General features: G+C 33.6%; 1 protein-coding gene across 3 annotated transcripts in view; it reads right to left on the bottom strand.

Annotated features, from left to right (window-relative positions):
- NIPBL (NIPBL cohesin loading factor) overlaps positions 1-18,100 on the bottom strand; it is a 187,182-nt gene that overhangs the window by 52,926 nt on the left and 116,156 nt on the right. For all 3 annotated transcript variants that reach the window (XM_033109936.1, XM_033109938.1, XM_033109937.1), the window contains 6 exons: positions 9,456-9,638; positions 4,623-4,820; positions 4,297-4,368; positions 4,110-4,199; positions 1,867-1,970; positions 1,048-1,134 (listed from right to left, as the gene is read on the bottom strand). In XM_033109936.1, the coding sequence (XP_032965827.1) occupies positions 1,048-1,134; positions 1,867-1,970; positions 4,110-4,199; positions 4,297-4,368; positions 4,623-4,820; positions 9,456-9,638 (734 nt within the window). The remainder of the gene's footprint in view (positions 1-1,047; positions 1,135-1,866; positions 1,971-4,109; positions 4,200-4,296; positions 4,369-4,622; positions 4,821-9,455; positions 9,639-18,100) is intronic.

Raw genomic sequence — 18,100 nt, 5'->3', positions numbered from 1 at the left:
AGCCACTGAAATACCACCTGAGATTATTTTTCTACAGTTTTTATTCCATGTAGATCACTTAGCAATCCTGTGGCTTCTGCAAACATTAAGAACATTTCCCTGAGATAAAATCCAGTGCATGTACTAAATATACATAGTATATACTTACATATGAGAATGAAAGTATTAACAAAAGTGTTCTCAAAAGTGTTGACAATTTTTTTTGCTGGATAGGAATGTGGACATTCTCGTATTTTCAAAAATTTTTACAATAAATAAACTATTTTTTAAATCAGGCTTTTAAAAATAAAGAAAATTTATTAACTCAAAACTTTCCCAAATTTTTCTCTCTTATATTTATTAAATGCCTATAAGCACTAGTGTTTGTATTCATTAACGACAGAGAAATCAAGATCAATTTGAGTGCATATGATGTTGAATGTCTGCTACAATGCTAGGAAGGCAGATCCCAGGCAATTTAATCAGTTCATAACCATTACCATGTTGCTACTGCTTTTGATAAAAACGTACTAAAATTTAACAAAGGTTCCAGTTGACATTTATTGAGAACTTACAATGTTCCAGACATTGGTAAGCACTTTACATGAATTCACTTACTTATTTAATTCTTTAAATAACCACTTGGGCTAGGTATAAAAATGGCATATAAGAATTAATATTTTGGGATAATTAGGAAATCAGCATAAGACTTCTGTTTTTCCAGGGAATGGCAAGAAAAAGAATAATTACCTACTATCATTTCATAAATGAAAGGACATCATACACTACACAAAGACGAGCACAATGTAAGATTAAAGAATAGTCCTTTAAATGAATTTACATCTGTCATTATTCTTTGTCAAAACTGTGAACTGACAATGTGTAAAATTAATTTTGAATTGCTAAGTATAATTCTAGCAGCAATGCTAATGAATGTAATTAGTAAGTGGTAACAAGGTCAAATTAATGAAATTTGGAATTTTCCCTATAAATCAAAGTTCCTTATAAAAAAAATTTATATATTAACAATAACAAGGGTAAAATTAACACCACAGATCTTAAACTTACATGATTCAACAAAGTGGAAAGCTTTGACCCATCTTGAATATTCTTCTCCAAGATATTTAGGACTTTCACAGTTTTGTCAGTGGAAAGCTAAAACAGCAACATAAATTCTTTTATCATTTTACTACTCTTGAAGGACAAATCATTATCTCTACATTACAGACTAGGAAACTAGAGGAGACAATTTTGTGCAAGAGGGAGCCTGGTTAGAAGAGGAGAGAGGAATCTTCTCGAAATTGTATTTGCATAGCAACCATGCAGTAGTTTAGGGGGTGAATAGTGGTTCATAAAGATTATTGGAAGCAATCCCTTGATGCATTATTGTTTTAAGTTATTATCAATGAAAAAACATTCTGCTATTCCATTAGTGCAATGAGACTACTTAGCAACACAGCGCTCGTAGGAAGACAACTCAACAACTTATTATAAAACCTAAAGCAATGAGCCTATGTACTTAAAATGTTGAAACCATAGCTTTACTCTTTCACCACTGTAAATGACTAAAGCAAATGTCAAAGAAAAATTTAGTTTATTTCTGCATTTAAATAATCTAAACATTTGCAACAATGAAAAAATTAAAAAGTGAAAAGAATCTAGGCCCATTCCTCTTTCAATGCAATATGATTTTCTTTATAATCATTTGCAGAATATTTCGATTCAAGGTTTTTTTTAAAAAAAACAAATAATTCAGTTAGATTCTTAGAAGCAATCGTGAATTTTCTTTGCATTATTTCTTGATGTAAACGTTGCAATTTATCTTGAACACTTTAATTTCAAACTTCAGATATTAACTAATTCATAAATTTTACTTTAGTGATATACCTTATCCATTATACCCATTGCTTTAATTTTAGCAGATTCACTGCCGAGTTCATTAAGCTGATGTTTTCCTAAGAGCAGTTCCTGAGGAATTTCATCATCATCACCTGAAAACAAACACCAACAGTTTAGGTAAAAGAAGCAGTTCAAAATAGTAAGCTTACCTTTTTAGTAAAATTTCTGGACACACAAACACATGTAAACAAACTAAACAAACAACAACCTAAGAGGTTTCTGCAAAACTCAAGCAAACCCTGGAAAGAGGACAGTGATTAAAGTTAAGAGTTCTGACTAAGATGGGAAGAGGAAATAGATATCTTTACTACTTTAGATACACTGCTGACCCTTCTCAATCAAGCTCTCTGCCCTAGGAGGCTGACCTGTATGGACCACATCAACAGTCTCCCATGCCCTCTGGCTTCTGTTTGGGTTTAACCAGTGGGGAGCCCTGTCAGAAGATCAAAGAGGAGACTGAGGTCAGGATACTTGTATCGTTGACTCCTTCCTTGCAAGGTCTCTTCAGGCTGCCTATGTCCTCTGATCAAAAGGTTACTGCTTTTTTCAAGGCAGCCCACTTGACAGCTTTTTTCCCCCTAATACTGAGTTCTGGTAAGTTTGCTTTATACATGCTCCTTTGGTTGTAGAAATAGTAACATTTCCATGCCTGTTAACCCTGGTTTCTGGCACTATTCTGCCCCTACTTTTGTAATTGGTCTCTTTGTAAATACTCCTCCTCAAATTTTCCTAATGTGAAAGTGCCATCTGCCTTCCTGTTGGGATCTTAAATGACACAGAAGACAATTTCTCAGCACAGAATTGGAAAGTTTTAGAAATGATGAAACTGATACTCCAAATAATGGGGAAACACATTAAGGATACTTGGGCAAGTAACCATCATAAAACAAGTACTTTCAAAATAATGGGTAATATACCTTTTGAGGCACTTTCAAATGGATATATCAAAATTATTATATGCCATAAGATTTTTGTATAAATTAGGCACTAGTGTTTCTAACAGCTGAAGGTGGCATAAAATTGTTGAGAAGCTCCAAACATTATAAGCAGTATTTTTATAAACCTAATATTTTATATTTATAGATATGATCTTTACATATTATTGTAAAAGAAATATATGAATATCACATTAATTCTATTGCATTATAATTGGTTTACTAGTTTATTTTCCATATTAGATTATGTATTACAGCAGGTCTTTGAATCACTTCATTTAATTCAACATTGTTTCATTATAACGCTGAAAACAAAAAACTGATTCCCAGCCAGGTCCACAGTCTGTGCGGCTTTGTACGTTCTCCCCACGTCTCTGTGGGTTTTCTCCAGGTACTAGGGTTCTTCCCACAACTCAAAGACGTGCCTGTTAGGTTAAGTGACATGTTTAAAACGTATCAGTATGAGTGAGTGTGTGTATGTGGAGGTGCGCCCTGTAATGGAAGGGTACCTTGTCCAGGGTTGGTCCTGTCTGGAGCCCTGTAGTGCTGGGACAGGCCACCCATGACCTCAAACTAGAATAAGCAGGCTGGAAAATAATTATCTTTTTTTTTTTTTTGAAATCTTTCTTAAATGTATGTGTAGCTCACATTTATTTCAATGTTTAACATTACAAGCGTTTTGGGTCTTTAATCAGAAATTTGGTGATGTTTTTGTGACCAGAAATATGCCATAGGATTTTAATTCTTGTTTCTATCAATTAACATACGGTAAAATTGCTTTCATAAGTCGTTGATCCTGAAGTCGCAGTTTCCAAAAGGACGACTTTAAGTGAGGAGGGTACTGTATGTAGTAAAAGGCAGGGCGTGGGTATTTCTCTTTGCATCTCTAGCAGTTAACATACTATTGACAAACAGTAAGAATTCAATCAATATTGGCTATTAGAATAAATGAATAGATGGATGGGTTCCTATTTCTGCTCATATTAGTACCCTCCTTATTATAAGGCCTATTTGATTCTTGTCTGCATAAAGACTTCCTTAATTACTCTAACCTGTGGTAGCTGCACTCTCAGGATTCTTTTTAAAACTTCATTTTTATACTAAAGTTTTCAGTTTCTTGATAACATAGACTTGATTCCACAACTAGATTTTCAACTTCTTGAGAGCACAGACCATGCCTTTTTTTCCACTAGAGTTAACTGGCAGAAAGCTAGACACATAGGTAAATAAATGTTAATACATTTTATACTGATGTTATATTTAGAGGTAAATAAACATATTTTAAAATTATTTTACCAAATGCAGTAAAATCCATATCTTCTAAATTATCCAAAATATTCTCTATTGAGGCTGTGAATCTCTTAAAAGTTGAAGAATCCATCATTTCTGCAATAGAGGGGAAAAAAGCATATTATTATTTCAAGTAGAAAATGGAAATTGAAGAATATCACAAACTAAAGATAAAAATAAACTAAAATGTTACCTTCAGGTGTTAGTTTTGGTTCATAAGCTTTCCTCTTCTTCTGTTTTTCTTTTTTCTTCATTTTTCTAGCAACTAAAATGAACAAAAAGAAATACTGAAATGCAGAAATGACAACTTAAAATATTTTTATTTGTGTTTATAGTTTCTTCCTGAACATTAATTAACTACTTAATAATCACTGCCAATCCAAACTAAATATATACTTGGGTCTTAATTAAAAATTAGGAGTTGTTAATTAACTCATAAAAATTTCAAATATTCTTCAAATTTAAAGCCCTAAATTTAAATTGGCTTATGTAAGAAATCCGTTGACACTGATGAATTACCCTCACTAAGGCTGGGAGGAGGAGAATAATCTTCCATGTCAGAATCTGATGGACTTCGGTTTCGATAACGACCACCACCCGAACTCCTTCTTCCTTCATGAGAATGGCCACTTCTCCTATGATCCCCAGAGCTTCTTCTGTCACGCTCTTCATATTCCCAAGCTTTATCATCATCTTTTTTATGTCGTTTCCTAGAGGCTAGAAGCAAATCCCCATGACAAATAATTTACCTCATTTAAAAAGACTATTAAAACTTGTACTTAACAAATGAACCACATGGGGAGAAAAAAAATCTACATTGTATGGGAGTAGGAAATTTTGAGTCATTCTGTTTAACCAGAAATATAAATACTGGGGGTGCCAAAAAAATGTACACATGACTTGTATTCATCTTTTGTTATTGGTATATATTGAATATTACAATTTTAATATTTTCCTTTCTTAAAATGTGTATACATTTTTTTGGAACCCCCTGCATAGTATAGAAATGGTATCATTTATTTTAGCATTACCTATTTAGATTTAAAGATTTTTCATGAATTCAGTTTGCTAATATAGATATGAATGCTCTGAGAATTAAACCACAGTGCTCATTTCAAAGAGGTATTTAGTGTCAGTAGAGATAGTATCTAAACTTTAGGATAAACTAAGGCATGTAAAACAATCTTTACCTAGGATTTGGATTAAAAACAGAAACACCTTAAAGCATTTGGATTATTGATGGGGGCAGGGTTTGGAGGAAAAGTAAACTTTCGAGAAAGTGTTACAGAATATGTGAAACTGTATATGATCAATTAACAGCCAAGTTAACCCCACAACTTAGTTATAAATTCAGTAAGACTCTGATAACCTAACATCACAAGCCTACAGAGATAGAATAAAACTGTATAGTTGTAAATACTCATATATTGAATTCAATTATCCAACAACACGCTTGCTGAAACCCAAGAAGAAAAGCTTTTAAGCTTATGCATGCTACGTAAGTATATTTATGTAAGTTACCTTGAATCCTTTCCCCATCATTCCAGAGGTCTAAACATTCTGCTAAAGTCACCAGTACTGGCAGAAGCCCTTGGCCAGAACTAGCAAACATTTCATCTGATACATCAACTCTGATCAACTGGTAATAGCTGCCTAGAGCATCATGTTGAGAATAATTCTGAGCCCTGAGACAAAGTATCATATTTCAGCAAGAAAGACTGATTAGCAATGTCTGTCCATTGAGAGCTGGAGGGCAGTATAAATGACAAATATTTATCATACCTGCTCTGGGATGTAGCACCACCAAGTTAAAACCAGGATAGAGAACTGATGTGTCCTACTTGGGATCATATACTGGTTGTTACAGTGACCACTTGCTGCTGACAATGACATACTTTCTAGTCAGCCGATGTAAATATAACTCCCATGCTTTCTTGTGTCTGGCTTCGATTCTGATTCCCTAATTATGATCAAAACCCAAATACGAAACTTTTGCTTGAATCCCCTACCTGGCTTAGGTTTAAGGACGCACACCTTTGGCCCATGCACTCTATGCTTGCACCCGTGTCTTTCTCTATGGATGATCAATGTCTATACCCTGGCTGATCCCACTCTCATAAGCTGCCCCAGCTATTCCTATTCAAAAATCTAGTTTGGCTTCTTTCTGGATCCTTCTGCCCAATCTACTAACAGTATGACAAAAATGGATAATTTTGTTTCCTCTTTTTTGTGGTCACAGGCTTGGCAGAGCAAGACTGTTCATTTAAAAGGACAAATGTAAATGGATATAGTTAAATCTTCAATGATTTTCTTCATAATTAGGCATAAATTTGACTATAAAATACACGAGGGAGAATTTCCCCCCGTTTATGATTAGGGTATGCCCCAGTATATTCTTTTACTGAGGGGCTGCCTTATATATAAATGTAAGTAGGTGTGTGTGTGTGTGTGTGTGAAAGAGAGAAAGAGAGAGAGAGAGAGAGAGAGAGAGAGAGAGAGAGAGAGAGAGAGAGAGAGAGAGAGAGAGAGAGAGAGAGACAGAGAGAGATAGAGAGAATGGTCATTATGGATAGCATTCACTAAATATTTTTCAACAAGTACTGAAATACCTACCAAATATAAGGAATGACAACTAACAAGCAAACTTGTTCACAAAGTAGTATTCTATGACCCCAAATATAACCTACTTAATCTTTTTGAATTTTAATTAATTTCATAAGAAACCCATTTCAAACATTCAATTCTACAAGTAGAAAATGCTTGAAAAGTCTTATAATTGTTAGCAAGTACATACAATATGTATAGGTGGTAATTTTTTTAGGTTGTGGAGGTTTTTTTTCCAAATTCATTAAACTTTAGGCTAAAAATGGGAAATTGAAAATCAGGATGAAAATGGGATGGAAATTAGAAAAAAAACACACCCAACTTCTAATGCTACACTGTGTGTTGCAATAAGGCTATCAGGATCCCAATTCATTATGACTAGGCTGTTCTTTCTGTTTCTCTCATTACCCTGGCAGTAGTGTAGGAGCTCAATAGTACATAAAATACGACTGGGGTATTTTCCACCTTCCCTTTCCAAACGTCATCTATATCTTTCTTTAGCTTCTTATCTCCTCTCCTCCTTCTCCAGATCTATTATTTGTGCTATGGCTATCCAAATCTTTCAAAATTACCCCTCCATCCTTCCCTCTCTCCTTCAACTAAACTATTTCCTCAGTTTTAGATTTTTGGGAGACCAATTTGATTCAACTGCAGTCAAACTGTAGGTTTCAAAAAGTCTCTCTCAAAGTAGCATAAGCTTGTTACTGATGTTATCATAATACTTTTATATTTTGTACTGTACTATATTTTCACTACACTGCTTTTCTTGTGGCATAATAACAATTTGGTTGTTTGGCAATTATCAACTAGAATTCTTTCATCACTCAAATCAGTAGGCTCAGAGTTGACTTTTCTATATTTACCTGTATAGAAATAAACCAAGAAAAACAGGAAACTACTCTGAGGTCTTTTGAAAAACCCAGAGAAACTCCCCTTTTTCCTAGCACGGGTTGAAGCTCAGGTACTCTAACTAATATTAGCTTTCAGTATACTTGGTTCCATATATACTTGATAATAATGGTTCCATGGTTTTAACATGAAGCTACGTGCTCCCATAAGATGAAACAATAGCTCTCATAATAGAAAGCAAGAAATAGTGGCTGCATTGATAACAGCGAGGTATTTGTGGTTCTCTCCCCTATTTTACATTTCATGGGCATTTCTCATTATGCTGTCCTTTCTATTTAACTGAGGTAGCTTCAGAACTCTCATCAGCTTAGCAATGCAGGCAGCCACTCTCCATTAACAGGAGTTGAAGTGCAATTTGAAGTAAATCTGCAATTAAGAAACTTCTCCTTCTAAGCTATTCCCTTTAGAAATGAGTAATATATTTGGGGGGAGGGAGGAAAAGTGAAAGAGAGGTGTATATATATATAGAGGGGAGTGAATTTCTGAGCCACCAGATCTGCCTTCTCCTCTCGCTTTCCAGAGCATATGTTCCCATATGACCAGAATGTTTGATTTTAATAAAAAAGTATTGACTTCACCCACTGAAATATAAATACATCTCATGATAATACAAATTATAACAATTATACATATAATTAAATGTCAGATTAACTTTACTATATGTTTTATTTCAATTTTAAAACCTTGTTCATATTTGTTCAGTATTCATAGTCTACTGCTCACAGCTCAAGAGCTCACAATTTTAAGACGATCAGAGTAAATGAACATTGATTAAAAACTTTGGAGGAGGTGAAGGGCGTCCATCAGCAATATACATTTTAAAATGGCAGCATGCATCCTTCCTGCCCTTGCTTGTCACACCTCAATCTATGGACACTAGGTGGAAAAGGTAGAACACACTGGTGGTCTTCCCACTTCTTTTGGTCATAATGACTAAGTCAGTTGGCACACAAATGAAGATCTCCCATAGTCTGTTTCCACTGAATGCCGTTTAAGTCAAACAAGGTTGCTGACCCCTCTTGGCTAGGCTCAATTCTCTTGCTCCAGAAGAAGGAAGATAGGGATAAAAGAGAAGAACTTTTTCAGTGGACCAGTAGGAAGACAGGCGAGGTATAGCAAGTCTAGTGCAAAGACAGGTGATCACAGTGTTGTAGAGAGGTAGCTGTGTAGTGAAGAAGCCAGCTCTGGAAAACAGTGAAACAAGGGAGGAATTCCAGGACACAGCTGGGCAAAAAGGAGAAGCCAGGTCCAAACCACAGATAATTGGCAATGTGGCTAATCCATTCATAATTTAGTGATAGTATGGTTTTAAATATTTTTTTCACCTGGCTATCTCCTATGTGTCCTTCAAGACTCAAATCAAGTGTCACCTCTTCCAGTAAGCGTTTCCTGAACCCCCAATATGATTTTTGATGCCAATCCAATGTGCTCCCACAGCACCCTGGATTTACTACTGTACTTTATCACTGTACTTTTCTCAATGGATTACAATTGTTTACATTTTCCCCATTAGAATGAAAACTCTTCAAAGACAGGGGCCACATCTTATTTGTATTTTCATTCTCAATGCTCAGCATTAGTAGGAGCTCAATAATGTTTGCTAAATACACATAGACATACGAGTGCTATTTGATGCTAACCGTAGATCATTAAATTTTTTTTTCTCGGTGCCAACTGATCTCATCTTTCACATATCTTTTAAGTACAAAGAAAAAAACTTGCTATATTATTAAGAATTAAGATCACTGTATGCTTGCTAACCCAAAAAATTATAAATGAGACAAACACATCAATCTGCTTTTTAATTCTAAAGTAATAATAAAGTTACGTGATACTTACATTCAAAAGCTTCATCACTATCATTATCTTCATCTGAACTGATTTCGGCATATTTTGGCTTTTCATTAACTGTGCTACGCTTGCGTTTATTCATTTTCACACGTTCACAAAGTGGCATGGTAGATTCAATTTCTGCCAGGAGTTCAGGGGGTAATTCTTTTAACACTGATTGATCTATACTACCTATTAATGAAAGGTAAGAAAAAAATTTCAATCTGAAGATAAAAAGGAAATTTTAACTAAATCAGCATAATGAAAATAAAATATATATTTATATAAGTATTCTAAGTCACCTTTGCATTTTAAGAAAACATTCATATTTACAAACCACAAGTCTTAACCCTAAACTAATAATGCAGTCTTTATACATATATCATTACGTAACAACTTTAAAAACATGGTAATAATGGGCAGTTATATTATCCATTTTTGATAAAAATGCCTTCATCTGCCTGCACTGACTAAATACTTTCTGAAATTAGAGATCCACTGGTATTATCAAGCATATTTATAGTAGGTGGTACATCTCACATTCTTGGTAGCACCCAAATTCGTTTCATAGATATCTGAAGCAATTAGTTTGAAAGTAATGCTATCCCTCAGAACAAATGAGAAGAACTGGAAGACACTTTTCAAGTCCTTTTCTTCCTCTACCATCTTGGTGGTTGTGTATGGTGGCTGGGACAAGAGTTCTGTATGCTTTTACCTACCAATGTCTATCTGAGAGGCATAATGCCGTTAGCATTACAGAGAATTTCCCCAAACAGATAAACTAATATATGCATTTAACTGAAAATAATAGAAACATGAAAGGTAGAATAAATAGAACAAAAATATTTAAAATATAAATGTCTATAATTGAAAATAGTAAATTCAAGTCTAAGTTCATATTTTCTCATAAAAGAATAAAGGCAGGATGAAAATATATCAACATAATAAAAATTATTATGTAATCAGTACACACCTATACAACAACATACAAATAGTTGTTATGAAGAAATAAATTATTACCATCCTCTTGAGAGCTAAAAAATAAAGAAGTAGTGAAAGCTATTTTTTAGAATAATTTGTCCTTATGACTACTGAAGATGACAATTTTAACTAACTTACTTACCCCTGTAAATCTTTGAACGGAAGTATAAAAATGATATCTTTCCTGATGAATTTTAGGAATTGGGAGCAAAGAATACCATTCTGGTTTATAGCAGGAAATATTAGTAACTATAATCAACATTAACACTACAGCATTCAATTGATTAATAGTGCTTATGTAAAGAATAAAAGTAAATCATGACAAAAATAAATGGGTACTGATTAAGATAATTTCAAAGCCTCAAGAATATACAATACTAAAAATTTAAAAATATAAAACAAATTATGAATCTCAATGGAAAAATAATCCTTTTTTTATTCTTCATGAAACTTTTATTCAATATCACAAAGCAGTTATTTCAGCAACTTTTAGTCTTCCAGCCTTTTAACGACATGCATAGCAACAATTTTACCCAACAAAGATGTAACAATTGTGAGTGGTAATATTCCAAAAACTCCATTGCTGAGAATCCTGACATACTAATGTTGTGTTTAACTTATCTGTGTAATTTTCAAATCATGTGACATTTCTTTGTACTAGCTTTCTTAATTTAACTGTATTTTATCAGTAAGGTCCACTTTTTAGAATATTGGTAGAGGCAAAACAAAAATCAACTTTAGCTTTGGATTGTCAGTATATTCAGCTTCAAGGTAAATACATAATGCATCCAGTTTAAAGCCCTTAATGGTTTGATTACCTATAATTATGTTTCTTTTGATGGAAGGATCATGTCTTCTAGCATATATCTTTCCCTTTCCACATGACATATAATATGAAGTATATGGGTATGATTAAAAAAAATACGGTGAATGTTTCAATTAAAAAATTTTTATTACAATAAAAGACACATTGCCATCAATCCTCCTCTAAATACTCCCCCTCGCTTTGATCACACTTGTCCCATCGTTCTTGCCACTTCCTGAAGCAGTTCTGGAAGTCCTCTTTTGTGAGTGTCTTTAGTTGTGCTGTCATGGCTGCCTCAATGTCCTGAATTAATTCAAAACGTTTTCTCTTATGGTCATTTTGACTTTAGGGAAGAGCTGGATGTCACAAAGTGTCAGATTTGGTAAATACTGTGGAGGAGGACACACCATAATGTTTTTGACCAGAAATTGCCGTACCAGAAGCAATGTGTGTGACATGGAGTGTTGTTATGATGGAGAATGAAGTAAAGACACTCACGAAATAGGATGCCGAACTGCTTTAGAAAGTGGCAAGAATGATGGGATAAGTGTGTTCGAAGTGAGGGTGAATATTTTGCGGGGGATTAATGGCAATGTGTCTTTTACTGTAATAAATTTTTTTTAAACATTCATCATATGCTTTTATCATACCTTGGATGTATACAGATGGTCAATAAAAGCTTTCTGATCACCTGACTCTCTGGTTCAGTTCTTATGTTTACTTATAGATATACTTCCTGTAGTTTTTGAATTGCTGTATTTTATAGACAAATGAAAAATTTCCAAAAAAATTTTCTAAATTCAAATTATTTTTTTGTGCTACTTGAAACATTATAATCTTTTCGGTTTATAAATATGGATAATCCAAAGTATTTGACCTTTAGTTCATCATGAGAATTTTTTAAAAACAGACTTATGCAATCGATTATGTTCTGCTTAGATTAAATTCTCATTCACAAAGACATACTGACTTCATACTAATATCCCAGCATTAAAAATATCCTTCAGATAAATGTACAATAGATAATCAAGGGTTAAGATGTGTATAGGTACTTGCACTCTCTTTACAATGGTTTATTATATCCCCAGAGCAAGGACTCTGCTCTCTTCTTTCTTTCTTAAAAAAATTCCTCACAATAGCCACAGAAAATTTATGTCTTCCATTTGATAAGGCAGGCATCAAACTTTATTCAGTTTATTAATTGTAGATTACCATTTCTATTCCCTAAATTAAAAAGAATACTATCATATTCAGGAGCTATACTATTCTGTAGATCATTTTAACCTCTGTACAATGCTGAAAGTTACAACATAATTCAAGACCAAATATTTCATTTCTGATGATGACCCCACTTAAAAAGATCCAGCAATGGTTAATGTCTCTCAATGTACTACTGTCTATTCCACAGGTTTATGCATTTTCTGAATTAACAATATCCTTTCTTCCTTTTTATAAAACTCTTTATAAATTGACTCAGCCAGTTCCCTTGACTACAAAGGGTAAGAAATAAAATGCTTCTTTCCTATACTCACACTCAAAATCTTTTAAATACATCATCAAGAATCAGGTAACTGATTCAGTTTCAATAGAAATGAATAAACAGAAAGTACTTCAAATGATCCCTACCACATATGTGGCTACATTCTTTACCCTGAATTAGGAAATAATCCTTTAAATGAAAACATGTCTCAGTATTGCTTAATACATGGATGATTTTAGAGATTACTGTTGTTTGCTATGCTATCTGTTCTTAAAAACTTCATTTCTCCCATCCCAATGATTTTATTCTTTAAATCAGGTGTTTGAATTCCACAAAATTTTACGTTACTGGATTGAAGGAAATGCCATTTAGTCAAAATTTTGTGAGGTACCACACTTTCAGATTTTGCAGATATATATTCCTTTATAGTGCGCCTCCATTTTCTGCACAAATAAGGCTAAAGAATACATTTAATTCTAGGTGTGCTTGCTGTATTTTAGCAATCATGAATTTCTAGTATAAATTACTCATACTAGCACATTTACCATATTATTAAAACTGTAAGTCATCAAAAGATTTAAAAGTCCCAAAAGTCACTGGTTTGACAACAATGTATTTTGTTTGTTTGTTTAAATGGGAAAACAATCCTGAAATTAAAATAAACCATAAAATAAAATTAACCTGAGTTAATGAACTGTTTAGGACCCAAGCTTCAATGGAACCCAGTCATGTTCAGAAACAAAGCAAGAAACTCACATAAACCCCGATTTTATAAGCCATAAAAAACATCTTAGGCAGGCATACTGTCACTCAGTGACAATTCTTTCAAAAACCTACCCATATTACAGAGGAGTAGCCTCAAATGAATCTTTAACTTCAATCAGGGACAAAAAGAAAAAAATTCAGTAGTGTAGGTTGTCAATCTGCCCCTCTTGTGACCCTGAGTTAATATGGTTTGAAGATACGTATTTTTTGGTGCAAATAGTTCCTAAATGCAAGCCATTTTCTTTATTTGAAGCCATGACAAGAACATCCAGGAGAATAAATTGCTGATGACACAGCCCTGAAAAAGGGTAACATTTGATAGGCAGAGACAAAAGGAGGCACCCTGAAGAGAAACTGAAAAAAGTGGGGTTCAGCTATGAGAATAGGACATTGAACGTTCCTTCCACAGAGACCACAAGGTTACCTAACCTGATGGAGGAATTAGGGGTAAAGAAGAAGATGGTGCATAGGGACCCAAATCCACAGTGAATGTAGGAACACAGAAGATTGGTGAATAAGTTTTGCAGTCACAAAACATTGACCTCAGAGGAAGAACTCTGACATGTATATTTTAGCAGTTATTTGGAAAGACTAACAGCAAACTAGGAGAAAGGAGCTATTACCTTTTGGTGCTAAGGCTCCTTTGGCCGAATCAAAGTGAGTGGAGTGAAATTCACATCCACAATAGATATCAACAGTAATCAGGGTAACAAGAAGGGAGATATGCCTATAATTGAAGAGAGGTCTTAAGGAAAAAGAAGCTCAGGTACATTACATCTTCTGGAAGAAAAGGGTCAGGAAAATAAATAATTAGACGGTTTTGCTTTTTTTTTTTTTTTGATGGTTTAGGGTAAATGGAAGTGATACATATGAGACAATCTGGAATAAAGATGCCTTCATTATGGTAAAGAGGCAAAGACCCCAGGCATTGGCTGTAAGCCAAATAACGCTTTTTCAGGATTATAAAAAAATTTAAAAAAGGAAGACTAGCAGTTATTCATCTGTGGCTAGGGAGGGGTGGTCAGAGCCAAATCAAACTGCAGCTATTCTCTTTCTGAGGACCTTTGAGAAACACTCCTGAAACTAATGCAAACAATCCTTACATAATCACTGTATAAAGACTGTTTATAGCCTAAGAACTGGAAAGTCTCCTTTTTAATTTTAGCCAGCAATTTTCCAGTTGTAGATTGCGACCCATAAGGAAGTTGTGAAATCAGTTTTGTGGGTCTTGACCAGCAGTTATGTTTAAAATGAAAGCAAAAGTGTCAGTGATTTGCCTGTAATAAGGGTAGGTATTATTAATATGTATTTGTATGTGTGTATTAGGTCAGAGCATGCATTTTTTTTATCTTAGAGCACAGTAACAAAATTTGTAAAGTCTTTTAAGCTTTATGCTTGCCACCTCTCTCAAAACAGGAGAGTCAATTCAGACTGAAAAGGTCCTTCTAGGTTAACCTAATCCAATGTGTGGGCTTAGTCCAATGTTTCTTAAGCTACAGATTCAATGAAAGATAAATAATAATTTGAATGATATACTCCAAATTAATCAAATTGATTTTATTCATTCTAAGTTGACAGAATACTGACTACCTTGTATCAGAGAGTTTAATAAACAATGCTTATAATTCTGATATAAAAGTTGCCAGTTATATTTTTGAAGCCCTGCTACAATAAAACCTTGGATTACTCAGAAATTACTTTTATTTTTGATGTAAATCTTTCTAAAAAGCACTGTAGCCATCTCTTTTTTAACAAGACAACTTCTTGCCTCATGATCATTTTGAAAAGATCAAGTTTTCCATGATGCTTTACACCACAATGCCTTTAGGAGTTAACTGCTAAGCATAAGCCTGTTGGAGATGATACGAAATGCTTCAGGCTTTGCTTCTGAGTTCTGCGGGTCTGCTTGTAACTTGCTGAAATGGGTATACTCAGTCTCTGCTGAAAGTGTAGACAATATGCACACAGCAAATGGTGTTCAAACTCTTTAACTCATTTATACCATTCGTGGAAATTCATCACAAGGAAATTTATGCAATAAAACAAAAGCTCTATGAAGACGTTTAGATCCATTTTATCTATTGTAACACCAAAATGTTCGACCATAGGGGAACATAGTAGTAGATCCCACATTAAGGATAATTATGAACTATAAAGAGATAGTAAATGTAAAGAAAACAGAATGCAAAATAATAGGTATATCACGTTGTACTATGTATTTGTAACAGGAGTCAAAGGAAATCAATGTAAATATTATACTAATTTAAGAGATTAATTTTCCTAAAGAAATACAAAATATATTTTAGAGAAACAAAAAAAAGTCAATAATAATGAGTATGGGATTAGGAGATATTTCATGAACACAGTGGGTTTTCAACAAAGATGAAGTGGTGTGAGGTAGGAGGAGTGGAGGATGAAGGACAGGAGCAAAGAAATAGGAGTTGGCAACCCGGAGGTGTAAATTTGGAGAAATTTGAGTAGTCTGCTCTGGACAGAAAAAGACATTATTATAGAGAGAAGAAATAGGCAAGCCTATAAAGTAGGTAAGGTTCATATATTACAGTTTTTTGAGGAGTGACAGAATCAGAATGTGGTTTAGAGATGTTACTCTAGCAATAACTTGTGAGATGGGCTGGAAGGGAGAGACGTTAGAAGTGAAGTCTTCTGAGAGTTATTTGATACGTCTACAGCAGGGGTGTCAAAACTGTGGCCCGCAATCCATTGTTAATTGGCCCACAGCAAATTCCAAAAATATATTTAGTTTACTTAAATAAACCAGGTGAGGCAATATGCACTTCACCTCGAGTGAGTGGCCCGGCTGTTTGTGTATTTTACCACATATGGCCCTTGGTGAAAAACGTTGAAAAAAGTTTGGACAGCCCTGGTCTATGGGAAGGGTATGAGAGAACAGTATTATGAATTTAACCATTTTTGAAAATTGTTAACATCATTATTATATAATTATCATATCAAACTTTAGGAAGGAATATTTTGCTCAAAATATTATTAACTATGTAACATGTGATCATATAGAAACCAAAACTATGGAATCAAGGACAAAAAGATTCATATGTTGATATTTGTTATTTAATCTTATCAACCTTTTCAAGTATTACATTGTATTATTATTAGCTACTCAACTGACGACTACTACTACATTAGGCTGAATATGTACAAAATTTTAGCAACATCTATTTTATTATATTCTAGAAAAACATTTTCTAACAGTGCAAGAAATGGCATATTTTCTGATTACATTCTTATTACCCATGGCTGTAAAACAATGTTTAATTTTAACTAATCTAGTCTCACATTACTTCTTCCATACTGTACTATAAATGGGTCAAATGTTTAAGTTCTCTAAACTTATTGGGCTTTTCCCTTCTGCCCTTGTGCTAAAAAAATACGTGATCCCCTATTCCTTTGTATTCACACAGAACCCTTTTCTTTACTACAATACTGTCACTGTCACTTTAGTTAACCATACCCTCCACAAGATCATAACTGGATAAAGTCATAGACTGTGTTGTTTGCAGCATCTAGCAGACAGTATGGAATGATGAAGACGGCCAAAAATATTGAATGCTCAGTGCAATGATTAGAATGTGGTCCTCCAAGAAACTCTTCCAGCTGAACATTCTTTTTAAAATCCTGTAAGCAGTTTTCAGTTGTTTATAATATATATATATATATATATATATATATATATATATATATATATATATAAATAAATTTTATTGGGGAATACTGGGGAACAGTGTGTTTCTACAGGGCCCATCAGTTCCAAGTCACTGTCCTTCAATCTAGTTGTGGAGGGTGCAGCTCACTGGCCTATGTGGGAATTGAACCGGCAACCCTTGAACCTGGTTAGAGCTCGTGCTCTAACCAACTGGGCCACCAGGCTGCCCCAGTTGTTTCTATATTGATAATTATAAAAAAGTGTACCCACAAAGTGAAAAGTAGAGAAAAAATTTCATAACTGACATGTAACAAGTATAAAATATTTTAAAGGCAATTTAAATCTGTATATATTTGTTATATATTTATATTTAATACATTAACTATATTAATTACATAATACATTAATTACATATTAATATATTAAAATGTGATCACATATATAACCCTATTACATGTAAATAAGTACTCACAAATATTAAATATCCTCTAATACATATTTGCCTAATTTCATACTACATTTATAAATATTGGATAAGAAGTTGAAAAATAAAACTACATCAGTCTTTTTATACACAGATTAAAAATACTTAAATGGCAGTGGGAAATGCAAATTTTAGGTTTCATTTTCTATAGAATAAACAATCTAGTTATCACATCCATCTATATAAAATTTCAACTTTATATCGGGCTCAGCAAACTACAGCCTGCATGTCACCCTGCATTTGCCCTATCTGTTTTTATATATAAAATTTTATTATAATATAGTGACACAATCATTTACACATTGTCTACAGTTTCTTTTGTACCACAATGTTAGACAAGTGGCTAATAAAGCCAAGAATATTTACTATCTGGGCCTTTACAGAAAAATTTTGCTGAGCCCTGATCTATATCATGTCATGTCATACTTTATTCAAAATGGAACAAAGTGCCACCCACTTT

Source organism: Rhinolophus ferrumequinum, chromosome 7 (assembly GCF_004115265.2).
Source record: "Rhinolophus ferrumequinum isolate MPI-CBG mRhiFer1 chromosome 7, mRhiFer1_v1.p, whole genome shotgun sequence".
NCBI classification, from domain to species: domain Eukaryota; kingdom Metazoa; phylum Chordata; class Mammalia; order Chiroptera; family Rhinolophidae; genus Rhinolophus; species Rhinolophus ferrumequinum.
Note: the sequence above shows the minus strand (reverse complement) of the source record. Positions and strands in the feature narration are given on the sequence as shown.